This window comes from Acomys minous, assembly GCF_964271855.1.
Source record: "Acomys minous genome assembly, chromosome: 3".
Classification (NCBI taxonomy): domain Eukaryota; kingdom Metazoa; phylum Chordata; class Mammalia; order Rodentia; family Muridae; genus Acomys; species Acomys minous.
Window position 1 is genome coordinate 13,286,241 of NC_140485.1, and position 13,577 is coordinate 13,299,817.

Below are 13,577 nucleotides of genomic sequence, written 5' to 3' on the forward strand. Positions count from 1 at the left end.
TAGCTAGACAGCAATATGAACACACTGTAAGTCAGGAGACTCAAGGTTGGAAATATAGAAAAAAGACAATTCCCTTATTCACCCTGAATTCTCTTTTGTGACAACTGCTAAACCTCCAATGTTTTCCTTGGGTATCTCCACACATGTGTGAGGTGACCAGAGGGTGGCTATCAAACCTGAGGTTAAGACACTGGCTGCAGAGCCTCAGTATGGAGATTCCCAGGGATCTGACAGAAAGACAGTTGGCCCCGCCGGGCCACAGGGGAGACTACTTACAGGACTGCCACGAGAGATTTATTTGCGTGATGTAACATGCTAGCCCTGGCAGAATGCCGCATTACAAATCCAAACCCTTCTCAGAACAGCCCTGCATAGGTCCACTGTCTCGCAGATCAATTCCACACTCTGACGTTCTCTTTATGTAAGTAAGTGTTTGGCGTAAACCAGGAGTCTGGCAAATGATTGCTTTTCCCACTTCTAATCAAATGGCACACTCCCAGGAAGAAAGTATGCTGTATTTGAAATGTGGCCCATTGCAGAGACAAAACTTTAAAAAGTTTTTGCCAAAATGTTTGTGTGATACCTTCCACAATGTAGTATCAATTATATTCTCTCTCTCTCTCTCTCTCTCTCTCTCTCTCTCTCTCTCTGTGTGTGTGTGTGTGTGTGTGTGTGTGTGTGTGTGTAGGGCAGAGTGTTCCTATGTGTGCAGGCATATGTGTATATGTGCTTAAAGAGGCCAGAGGTTGACATAGGATATTTTCCTCAACCAGCCTTCAGTTCATATATTGAGACCAGGGCCTTTCATTTGAACACATAGCTTGGCATGCTGGCTAGTTTAGCCAGGCCGTGTGCTTTGGAGATCCTCATCTCCACTTCTAGAGTACTAGGTTTAACAGGTGGATTGCCACAACTATCTAGCATTACAAACATGACATTTTTTAGCCTTGTTAAGTTAGTTTGTGTATTGCTACAATGAGTACTTGGCCAGAATGCTTAGAGAGAGAGAGGGCATCATATTACCTTCATTTTATTTGCGAAGAAACAAAGGTATGGCTCTATTAAGATTCCCAGGACACTGGCCAGCAGTGTGGAACTGGGACTTGAACCCTTGGCTAATGTGATGCAGTCACATGGCTGCACCGTTTCCTGTGGCCCAAAGGTGCCAACACTATGAAAACGTTCCTTTTCTTATAAAGTACCAGCTTATTGGAGGCCAAAGAGAGTCTACCTGTTTAATTGTAAACAAAATCCTATTATGTGGGCTTCTGCCATTGATTTTCTTAGTAAAGAAGACTGAGATCTTTTTATGCAAATGAATTCTCTTGTGGTTTTGGAAGAAAATTCAGGCATATTAGCAACTAATTTCAACAAATCTTTCAGTGGTAATAAGTGATAAGATATAGTTTCTTACAGTTGTTTTTCTCACCTTGACTGACAGTACTTCATAAAGAATAACTAATGATAAATAGTATAAAATTATGATATCTTGAAATAAGACCTAAGGAAATGTCACTTGCTTTCCTCAAAACCACAGCACGGGCAAGAAACACACGGTCATTTTTGCTGTTTTCAGGAATGGGAAAATGATTGACAGGCTCATAATTTAGGGCTTCGCTGCATTGTATTCGGTATCCAAATGTTTATCTTACCTCCAAACCCATCAGGCACATATGTTTTAAGAACAATATTGCAGAAAATGGTTGGCAGTGATAATGGTTTGTTTCCCTCGTTTCTTAGGGAGATGTGTCGGTAGCCTGCTTGGAGGCCATCCAAAGGGAGGATCCTCTGGCCAATCAGCTTGCTGTTGTCATCATACACAGCAATCCTCAGGACAGCCAGGTCAGGCAGGATCACCTGCAATACAAACAGTGGGCGTTCCATTGACTTTGTAATAAGGATTCCCAGAACCATGAGCCCAGGGATCTGGATCAAACTAATACTGCTCCTTAAATGTCCCTTGATGATGAAAACAAAGCAATAATCTATTTGCATTCCTAAAGTAGACAGCAAAGATTGGTGTCGAAGACACAAAGAAGATAATGGGTACAGATTTCCTAGAAGTCATCTCATCAAATATATTAAATAAATGCGCTGTAAAAGACTGAAGTTCCAACTCTTGCCATTTTCCCCCCATCTATAAACAACACAAAAATGGAGACCCTGAGGAACTGAATGGCTTTTCTTATTTTAGAGATTATCAGTGGAGCCTGGGATTGGGACTCTTGACTTCAAATCCGTGTCAGTCTACCATCTGAGCTGCTTACCGCAGTTAGCTCTGCTTGTTTATAAAAACATGAAGAATGTTTCTGAAGAAGCACTTCATGGATAGAAGACAATTTATGCGCTAATTTTTATTCTCTGTGTTTTCTACATCCTAAATTTTTGACACATTTTGGGATTTTAGATAGCAGAAAGAAAGAAGTCGAAGTATTTGTATATATTTGTTTATAGATGAAATTATTTTACATAAGAGAGACCCTAACGACTATACCAAAAAGACTTGATGAATGGTTTCAGCAAAATAAAACAGTATAACATTAACACACACACACACACACACACACACACACACAAACACACACAATCAGTAGCGTTTGTCTATACCAAAGGCAGACATGCTCAGGAAGAAATCAGTAAAATGAACCACATCCACAACTGCTTCAAAAGCAAAACAAATAAAGCATTTTGAAATAAATGTAACAGAAACAGAAAGAAAAATCTTATCATTCATACAGAGGTACAAAAGACATCAGAGAGCCAAAGCAGTTCTGAGCAAAAGCATAATATTGGTGCTATCACTAGACATGATTTCAAGCTACTCTACAGAGTCATAGTAAAACAAGCCGCATGCTATTGGTACAAATTTATACACGTAGATCAATAGAATGGAGATGACGATCCAGATAAAAATCTGTTCTTCTGTGACCTCCTGTTTTTTTTTTTTACAAAGATATTAAAAGTATGTATTAGAGATATGATAGTTTGATTATCAAATAATTCTGGGAAAGCTAGATAAACACTGAAAGAAGAATGAAACTAGATACCAATGTCTGTACAAAAATCAATTCCAAACGAATCAAAGAACTTTATGTAAGATCCGAATCCAAAAATATTGGAGGAAAACTTCCAGATATTGGCACAGGCAAGGGCTTCAAAAAGGACTCCACTTGCTTGGGAAAGAATGTCAACAACTGACAGAGGCAGCCCATGAAATTACAAAGCTCCTGAACTGCAAGGGAAGCAGTAAAGGACGTTCAGAATGGGAGAGCATCTTTGCTAGCTGTACATCAGATGGACGATTGGTGTCTAGAATATACAAGTAACAAGAAAAAAAATTAAACAGCAAGGAATCAAGCAACCTAGTCAGTAAGTTGCCCAATGAAATAAGCAGTCAATTTTCAAAGTGTGACTTGTATATGGGGATTGGTGAGCTGGCTGAGCAGTTAAGAACACTGACTGCTCTTCCATAAGACCCATGGTTAAAATATTTGCATCCCTATGGTAGCTTATAACCCTATTCTGGCTTCCATGGGCTCCAGGCATGTAAGTGGTACATTAACATTCATGCAAGCAAAATACCCATATACATGAGATGAAAATAGTTTTAAATTGCGAAATGCAAATGGCAAATAAGCCTACGAAAATATATGGAACTTCACACGTTACCAGGAAGATGCAAATTAATCAGTATTAAGGTTCCATCTCACTCCAGTCAGATTGGCTTTCATGAAGAAAACAAATGACAACGTATGTTAGCAAAGATGTGGACAAAAGAGAATGCTTATAGAGTGTTGGTGGGAATGTAAACTAGTCCAGGAACTATAGAAATCAGTATGCAGGTTCCTCAAAAAAGCTAAAGCTACATGTAGCACATGACCTAGACAAACCACCGGGCACTTACCCGAGTGTCTCTAAGTCAATATACCACAGTGCTCGCAGCAGCACTGGCTCGTCACAGCTAAGTTACAAACCAACCTAGGTGTCCAATTACAGAGGACTGGAGGAAGAAAATGTGCTATATGTACACAGTGGATTTTTTTTCCTCAGACACAAAGAAAACATGTTCTTTATAGGAAATGGTGCAACTGGCAATAATCATATTAAATGATATAGCTTAGCGCCACTCAGACAGGTGTCATATGCCTTTTCTCCTATGTGGTTCCTAGGCTTTATACAGATACATTGGATTATGTTACATATATAACACCTTTAGTAGAAGTGAAATTGTCTAGGGAAACAAAGGTGACATGGGGCGAGGGAGAGGTGAGGAAGAAAGCAAAGGGGAACATGGCGGGGCATATGCTCAACGTACTTTATATGTTTATATGAAAATGTCCTGAAAGAACAGTCTATGGTGAAATTTTACATTTTATTCAAAAGTTGGATATTTGTTTATCAAAAAAGGACATGGCTGAGAAAAAGTTCTGAACTTCTACAAATGTGTGCGGGAAGTATACGTCACGCCAAAGGCTACTTCTTCACAGCAACACTTGGAAAAGCGGCATAGCATACCATAATATGCTGCACTGTGACAGGAGTGAAATGACAGTGGGGTGGAAGTAGCAACAGCGTTCACATCACAGGGGGAACCTCAGTTCAAGCAACCTGTTTCATCAGCCCTACTTTGCTTTCTCTCAGCCAGTTTTTTTCTATCCTGAATTACACACACCCTATTTTGTTAGGAAAGATCAGAAGCCGATTCTCTTTGTTCCCTGAAAAATGGATGAAGCAGGAGCACCTGGGAAATCTGTGTCCAAAGAAGCAAGAAAACATTTTTGCGCGACAGCAAAGCAGGCAAGGGAAATAACTGGCATTCCGGGGAGACCTCTGCTTGTGTGTGTAGCTTTGAAAGCATCTTCAACTGAAGAGATGAGAGAGGACGTCGGTGTGCTCTCTGGACCTGGCAGAACTGGGAGAAGACACCGAGGCCCTGAACACTGAATACGTGGAGCAAAACATGGCACAGCGGTACCTCGCTTCTGAACACAGGACCCATCCAAGCCACAGCACTGACCTTGGTGCAGCATTTTCCCCTAACCTCTGGACTATGAGAAAAGAATGAAAACCCTTCACTGCATGGTGGTGGCCACGAGCAAGCACACATCTAAAGAGGACCATGACCTGGAGGTGTGTTTGACATGACGGGAGGTGGCAAGGAACGAGCAGAGCCGAGAGAGCGAACTTGTTAAGCACAATCATATGACAGTGACAGAAGTCACCTTTTAGATTTCAGGGAAGAAGCAAAGTTGGTATGGTGAACGGCATTCCTCTATCTTGTGGGCTCCCTGCAGAACATCAGTCCCCCGAGTTACTGTGTATCAGTGGCACGCTGCTAATGTCTTACCTTCCGAAACACGAATGATTCTTCATTGTAAACTGGGTTGAGTCCATTGTTCATAACCATGCGGGTTCGGAACTCCTTCCGTATGGTGTCGGTGGGCAGCCCGTACATATCTACTTCTACGTACGTGCCGATTTTCTTATCGGATAGGAACTGCCCTGATATAACCTGCAGGAACAGACACAGGGCGGGTGAACGGTGGCCCCTGTGCGAGCACTGGTGCAAGGTATAATGAAAACTTTTGTCGGGGAACTCCAATTAGTATAAATATTTTATCTCTTCTCTGGAATTTTCTTTATTAAAACAAAGCATTTTTTTTTTTTAGTAACTGCTCTTTGAAAGCAAATTTTCTAGGCAGGAAATATATGAGCAAAATATCCTATGAATTGTGCCCTCAGCACGGTTTGGTCACCTAGGTGTCCAGATCCGTGGAAAGAAGAGGTGGCTGTTGTCTATGCCCTGAGATCCTTAGAAAGTTCTGAGATTCTATCAGGCTACATGTTAACCCCTGAGTTCTTTTACAAGTTTTGGAGAGAAACATAGCAGCAGAAAATCAGTGCTAGACTTGGCCTGCTATCCTTTAATGACATGAACACTGGTTAGCAGTGACAGTTGTTTAATTGTTAAGTTTTATCTGTTCTAAAGCTAGGAAGTAACTTCTTTTACATTTATTTTCCAAACAACTATGTTCCATCCATCTGTGTCCAGCACGGGATTGGATTTGCTACCTATCATCATAGCTTACACTCTTCAGAATTTCATATGAATGTAATCAAGTGGGAGATATTTTCTGGACGGTGTATTTCACTTAAAGCGGCTCATAATTTAGTAGTGAAAATTCAGACTATGGCACACATCGAGTTCCAGTTGAGAGCAACATACAGCTCTTACAATGTGATGTTAAATATTTTAACCATGATTTTCTTCTAGGTGCATTTGCGTACATGTGTATGTTTGCACAGTCTGTGACGAGTAAGGCCATACCTGCACTGAGCACGTGGCTGCAATAACCCCATCCACAGGGGTTTCAGAGAAGGGATCAAACGTCCGATCAGGCCGCCTCATGAAATCCGGCTTGAGAAGGTACCTGGCAGAACAGAAGCACATTCTACTGGTGGCCCGTGCAATAACTCAATAAAGGATACTTCCTGTCTCTCTTCCAGAACTTAGGAGCTAGGCTTTCAGGCAGAATATTCTAACGACCAAAGACAATGACCTTGCTCTCTGCAGAATCCTGAAGAGTATCAGACAACCAACACGGGCCACACAGGGTATGCTGAGCTAAAGGACAGAAGACCATGTCCTTGCTTGAACAAGGGGAAAGGAATATACCGACAAAGCTGACTCCTTTGACTGACGGCTTGGTCCCTGAGTCATTTTACATTTGACCAAACATCTGCTTCTTTTCCTTGTAGGATCCAGGCTGAAAAGAATCCTGCAAAGACTCTTGGCCATGGACCTTTTCTTCCTAGCTACATAATGTCAGTGCCTTTCAGAGTACACAGCATAGGACAATGCAGTGCTTACTCCAGGTGTATGTGTGAAAGTGACTCAGAGCAAAGTGTCTCGCCTTGTTTTCCATGATGGAGATTAAGGTATCCCACTGGGCAAGGCAGTACTATCCCTGGACAGTCCAGAGCTTCTGTGTATCCACCTAGGGGCCACTGGGCTGGGGTTTTGCCTGAGCTTTTCATCCTTACAGAATTCAAGTGCCAAATTTCCATTTGACTTCTCACTATTTCAGAAGAATTAACATTTCCTATTTCGCTACTTGGTTCCCAGATTTATAAATGTTATTTAAGTGAAAGAGAACAACATTCACAACATTATATAACTGCTATTTATAAGCACGCAAAAGAATCAAGAGAGGATGAAGGTTTATTCCCGGCTGAATTAAATTCAACTTCACACCCACAGCTTCATTTGAAATCAAATACTTCATTCCTATATTCATCAGCAGCAAGGGTAGACAAACTTGATGCCTACGTCACTGGCTAAGGCCCAAGTGAACATGCCGCACTGCCTAACTCAAATGCAAAAACTTCCACTAGCGAATTTAGAACGAACCTGTCAAACTCTAGAGGATATAGTACGAACTGCATAGTTCGTGGTTAAAAGAGAACCTCCTTAACAAAACGGGACAGATTAAAAAAGCTGTACATTTGCAAATATAATCTAACTATGGACTTCCTTTATTTTATTCACACTTCAGAACCAGCATACTTTCAGCTGTCCCTAATGAAAAATGACACAGTGTCATTAAAGCTGAGGAATGGAGTCCTAAAACTAGGTGCCAACAGTTTAACTAATAGTACTCACCCACAGGATCCATTATACTCAAATTTCCCTTGGTTCAACTGCATCGCTAAATCTGTCAAAAGACAAAAATAACTTAGCATCCCATTTCCCCAGACAGAGAAGAGCCTGACGGGTGCCTGGAAGAAAACAATGGAAGCCATATTGTCCTGGGGCTCGCAGTGCTCAGTCTGCTTCGAACCACCACGTACTTACTACCAACTCAGTCTGGAGCCTACGACTCTCTTCCATGGTGAAATTGGCATCGCATTTAGTTTAAATTGAATACAGAGGATGCTTTCATAAAGAATACCCGAGAATTGCTTTAAAAAGTGGATTCAGTGCACGGGTCGTACGACGTTTCCTGGATGTTCAGAGTAGAGACATGCAGCAGCTGCGGTTATGGAATGTGCATTGTCTCGCTGTCACAAAGGGCAGGGATGCTGGAGACCCACAGTAGGGCTATTAAAAACACAAAACATAATCCGGGCAAGAATCATATGAAAATAGGTGGCTTATCCCCCATGTGAGACTTAGAAGTCTCATAAGACTAACCTGGGAGGGCTTGATGTATAGTTTTCTCATATAGGCAGAGAAATGTTATTCTTTCTTCTTAGACATTAAAAAACAAAAAATCAGGTAACTAAATTAAGTGACTTTTAAAAAAAGTATTCTTCTGAATAAAATACAAGGTGGCCCAGAAAATGAAGTTTTGGGATTATGCTGCCCTTTACTGCGGACTCACTGGCCTTGTGGAGCACAGCCTGAGTAAAAGTAAAAACAGTAGTATCTTTTTGTTCTGTCCTTGCTAAAAAAAAAAAAAAAACAACAACAACAACAACAACAACAAAAACTATTCTTTTAGGGCCTGGGCATAGACTGTTCTAGAAAGGACTGTTGGGATTCCATACACTGACACATCTGTAAGGAGCTCTGGCCACCAGGGAGGCTCCCCCAGGGGTGAGGAATACAGCCAGTTTCTGTCAATATCAAAGGGAGACAGGTGAGTCCAGACCATGGACAGGAAGTTGGACAGGGATGCTCAGGGCAGATGCACCAGAAGAAGAAGAGGCTCCACAGCTGGGAAGGACTGGGAAGCAACCTCTTAAAGTGATGGACTAAGAAAAACAGAGTTGTATTTCTCTATTTTACTTTTATTTTTGTTTCTACCAATTTTAAAAGCCACGCAGAAGAATGTATCATATAATACATATATGGGTTGGTTGTGCCACCTGTCTATTTTTGTGCCCATTTCCATTTCATTATCTGTAGTCACAGGATAATGACCAGAGGCTCCTAAGTAAGCTTAAAAACTTCAAAAATCTGTACAGTTATCAAAAGTTACTATTTTTAGAAAAAGAAAAAAAAAAGGAACCAGTATATATTGGAGACCTGCCCATGAATACAGTCTGGAGGACCAAAAAACAGATCAGTCCCTTTGACAATCTCTAACTTTTTATATAGCATCTTGCAGGGTTAATGCTGTTGAGTCCGTGGCTTTATGGTGAAGTGCCACTGCCATCAGTGCTTGCTGAATGGCCACAGTGGTCACAGTATTTTCCAAAGGAGTAGAGTCCCTGTTACCATCCAAAGATGCCCAAACCCTTCTCACTGAATCCCATCTCTGGAAGCAAAATTAGCAATATCTTAGAAGAGAAACAATGGCACCGATGGAAGGGATTAAAATTGAAATATTATCTTCTATTACGGCATCATTTTGAGGATTTAATTTCTTACAATTATATAAAGCCAAGAAAACAATGTTTTTTCACATGTCGACTTCCTTTAAAACAAATAAATAAGCAGACAAAAAACCCGCCTCAAGCGAGTGGAGGCAGCTGCAGAGGCCGCCCTGTCCCAGTGTTCTCGCGGAATTTGGGGTCAATGGACATTAGTTCCTACCTGGGGTTTGATAGTTCAGTGAAACCATCTGGCAACCAGCGTTCCAGAAAATCTGAGGCATGTAATTACTGGAATCAACTCGGCCTCCCTTGGGGTAAATGCGGCTCATTTGTCGCTTATTGTAACTGGGCAACCTATTAAGGAAATCCAAAAGCAGCCTAGACGAACACACAACAAAGAGCCACAACAGTGGAGGTGCGGGACAACAGTGGCAAAAAGGTAGACAACACGGGACAAACCCCATTATAAATGACGCTCAGAGGGGAATCACAGTCACACTATGGCTTCTGAAAACTATTCGCATTTGGAGGAGGGGGATCATCACAGCTGTCTCGGTCTTTTTTCACACACACCATTTTATTAGCACTATAATAAAAATTATACAAAAACTATATACTAAAATTACATATAGCTGACAATATACTGCAAAGATCCCTGCGGCCCTAAGGAGCATCATCCATCCTACACAGTACATTAGGATACTTTACAAATTCAATCGCGTGTGTCTTCAAGTAGCCAAGGCCAACCGACTCGTTAAAAGAGGACATGTTATAATGAACATTGCGCTCTGTAAAAGAAAAGCAAAGATGTGCTCAGAAACTCAGCCAACAAACCCATAAAAGAGCAAGCAGCCGATACAATCATACTCAAAAATCTTACATCCCAAATCAGACGTATCTGTGGCCCATGCTACATGACTGTGTCAGTTGCTCTGAGTTTCATTAATATTCTGTGCATGTGCTGAATTAAATGTGGAACCATTAAACAAATGATATGCACCCCAATTGTCACAGTCAGTGCTGAGATACATAGTTTTTTAAAAATAATAATGCATTTCAAACAAGAAATGGTTAGGAGATATTTTTAACTACTTTTGAGGCAGAGTTTGTAGGGAACCAGCTTTTAAATAGGCGTTAGGTGCCACAGAACATCAAATCTTATTTTCCCTTCTTCAAGGCACATCATAACATACCCACAGATGAACTTCTTCTCACTCTCCTGTGGCCAGAGATTGCACAATATACACAAAGCGGAATCAAGACAGATACTTCGCCTCATAAATATTTTCAACATAGTTTGTAGAACAAAGTAAAGAAAGCAGCCTTCTGAAAGCATTTGGAACGCCACAAGCTAACAAGCCACGGTCTTCCACAGCCACCTTGTGGATAGTACAGAGAATGACAGCATAGTACCACCACAAACACAGGACCGCACGTGGGCTATGAATTGAGTCAGGTGAAGTGGACCTCCACAAGGGAAAATGGCAGCAAGTCAAGGTGAGAGGCAGTGTAGCAGAGAAGCAGACGGAAAAGCTACTGTATTTAACCTGCAGTGTTACCTTCAGCCACATGGAAACCTTGAAACTTCACAGGCTGTGCATAGTTGATCATTGTGGACAGGTACGGATGGATGTTTGTGGTGGCACCTACGTATTTATAGGATGCCATCCATGCCTGCTCGTCTTCTACAGTGACCAGGCCCTACGAGCACAAGGACAAGCCCGTTTAAGTTGATGGCTTCAAAGGGACTCACAGCTTTAGCTTTAGGCATCCTGACTAAAGAGCATTTGCATGTATATAAACTCACATGTAACAAACCTTGTTGCTCTCTTAAAGCATTACTTTAAAAGTCATACATAGGTCTACTTAGTGCAAACGGCGACCATCTGAAAACACTCATCTTTTTGATTTTCCAAGTTGTTTAAAAATCAAGAAATTGTACGGGGTCTTATGGCACTACTGACAGTGATAGCTCACCACTTAAGCCAACACATGAAACTCAAATGAGTGCCTATTCAGCATTAGTGTACATCAACGTCACCCACAGATTGTATAGGCACAAACTGGGTCCCACTGGAAGACATATGCCAGGAGAGACCTCAAGAGTTGTCATTCCGCAGAAAGTTTTCAAGCCTTGAGGATGGGGTGCTGGAGACCACGTCCGACAGTAGAACTCTTCCAGAACTTTAGCGCACATACACACAATTTATCCATTTTTATTAAAACATTTACTGTTAAAAGAACTTGATAACTTGCTACATAGGACTATCACTTTGCACAGAGACAAACACACTCCAAACTCCCGTAATTCTTAAGAAATCCAAGCAAAATGAACACAGTCAACAACAAAATAATGTCACACAAGTGGTATTTTGTTGAGAACGTTAAGAGTTATTTTCTTGAAGAAATTCAGTCTAGGAAAAGAAAAGCTTACGTACACAGTGAGTAAACAACAGTCAATTAGATTATTTGGCCATTTTAGTTGATGACTTAATGTCCGAGGCTTTAATATCAATCTGCTTTTACCAGTAAAAGCCTGTGATACAGTCATCTACATATGCAACTTGCTTTTGTTTCCATCTTTTTTTTTTAATATATGTCCAACTCTACCCACCATGCCAAATATGGGCAAGAGCCCATATCTTTTTGTCCTGCTGTTTCATGCTAACAACACCAGTGTTATAAGTTTGAACCCTGGTGGATGCCTGCCATGCTGTCTGTTGGGTCCTGCTTCATTTGGACTGACATCTTCTCTTCCTATTGAACTTAAAGGATTATGGGATGCAGCACTGTGTATCAAGAGAATTCGCACTAGTCACAGGGCAAAACTGAGGACTTAGGGACTAATATCACTCAGGTAATGTGTAGAAGACATCAAATCAGCTGGTCTATGTACTGCTGACCCTATCATGATATGAAAATCCAATCTAGGCACAGAGTGACCTCATAAACACAGGAGGGTATTCCTTCAGGCTGAAGAGTTAGGACATAAGAAGACAGTTCATTCCAAATGCAACAGGAATCCACAGTCAGCAAGGCAGGGTTGTCTGTGCTCTCAACTGTGAGTGAGAATCCAGGGAACAGACAAATTCTGCCTGTGACTGCCATCAGTCTCAGCATTCCACAATGAAACACATGCAAAAATATGAACAACATGAAGAACCTTGAAGAGGACAAAAGAAATTAAAATGGAATCCACTTTCTCCACAGTAAGGCCAGTGTCCAACACCACTGAATGAAGGCCCAGATGGAGTGCAGTATGAAACCAACCTTTCATAAAGTCTGCATCATCAGAACCAAGGTCACTTTCCCACTATGCTCACACATGGCTCTGACGAACTACTGGTAATTTTTATCTCCGCATTCAATATGCTAATGATTATGCAATTTGCTCCCTGAACTGAAATCTCATTCCATATAAGGAAATAGCTTACTGCATTAAATACTTACTTTAATGAAAATTGTCTTACCTGCCCGAGTGATGTCTTAAGTCAGATTTACTAGGTTTTTTGTTTGTTTGTTTGTTTGTTTTTTAAGACAGGGTCTCTATGTGTAGCCTTGGCTGTCCTGGACTCACTTTGTAGACCAGGCTGGCCTTGAACTCACAGCTATTCACCAGCCTCTGTCTCCCGAGCGCTGGGATTAAAGGCATGCGCCATCACACCAGGCAAGAGTTACTAGTTTTAATGCTATGACTCTGTTTCCTTTGAACTCTTGTAACTAGATAAACCAGACATGTCCATACTATACCTGTAAACACTAACCCTGGGATTGCGTGGGCTAGGAAGATTATCAACACAGTAGAAAATGTTCAATGTGAGAGGGCCACATGTGGGTGTCTCCTAATGGAAAAATGCTTTGAGGATTATTTTGTTACCTTTTTGTTGTTTTCATGTTCAAGGTCATCTGAGGTCTAAATTAGAGAAAGAAAATGATTTGTTTACCTCTCTAAAGGGCAAATTTCCAAACTCATTAGCCCGTTCTTATGTAAATAAGCAAATGTAAACTTCTTATTCTATTTATTTCCTTCAATGGGAAATTATTGATGACACAAAGTCATCACCAAAACCAATCAGTGCAGATATATTCTACGCTCACTGTTTTATACTTTAGACGTCTTAATCTTGATGTTATTTCCCTCCTTTGTTGACAACTATAACTTAGTTGTTTCACTGTAAAATTTTCACTAAGGATTAAAGCATGAAGTTTGAAAATGGGTATCAATGTGGCCACCTTCCCTTAAATGTAAAGGGAAG

General features: G+C 41.0%; 1 protein-coding gene across 13 annotated transcripts in view; it reads right to left on the bottom strand.

Moving 5' to 3' along the window:
• PLCB4 (phospholipase C beta 4) overlaps positions 1–13,577 on the bottom strand; it is a 370,866-nt gene that overhangs the window by 37,862 nt on the left and 319,427 nt on the right. For 10 of the 13 annotated variants that reach the window (XM_084776848.1, XM_084776845.1, XM_084776853.1 and 7 more), the window contains 8 exons: positions 13,199–13,234; positions 10,881–11,022; positions 10,025–10,109; positions 9,542–9,666; positions 7,664–7,715; positions 6,329–6,431; positions 5,348–5,512; positions 1,653–1,857 (listed from right to left, as the gene is read on the bottom strand). In XM_084776848.1, the coding sequence (XP_084632974.1) occupies positions 1,653–1,857; positions 5,348–5,512; positions 6,329–6,431; positions 7,664–7,715; positions 9,542–9,666; positions 10,025–10,109; positions 10,881–11,022; positions 13,199–13,234 (913 nt within the window). The remainder of the gene's footprint in view (positions 1–1,652; positions 1,858–5,347; positions 5,513–6,328; positions 6,432–7,663; positions 7,716–9,541; positions 9,667–10,024; positions 10,110–10,880; positions 11,023–13,198; positions 13,235–13,577) is intronic. The other 3 variants (XM_084776846.1, XM_084776843.1, XM_084776854.1) reach the window with 1 other exon arrangement.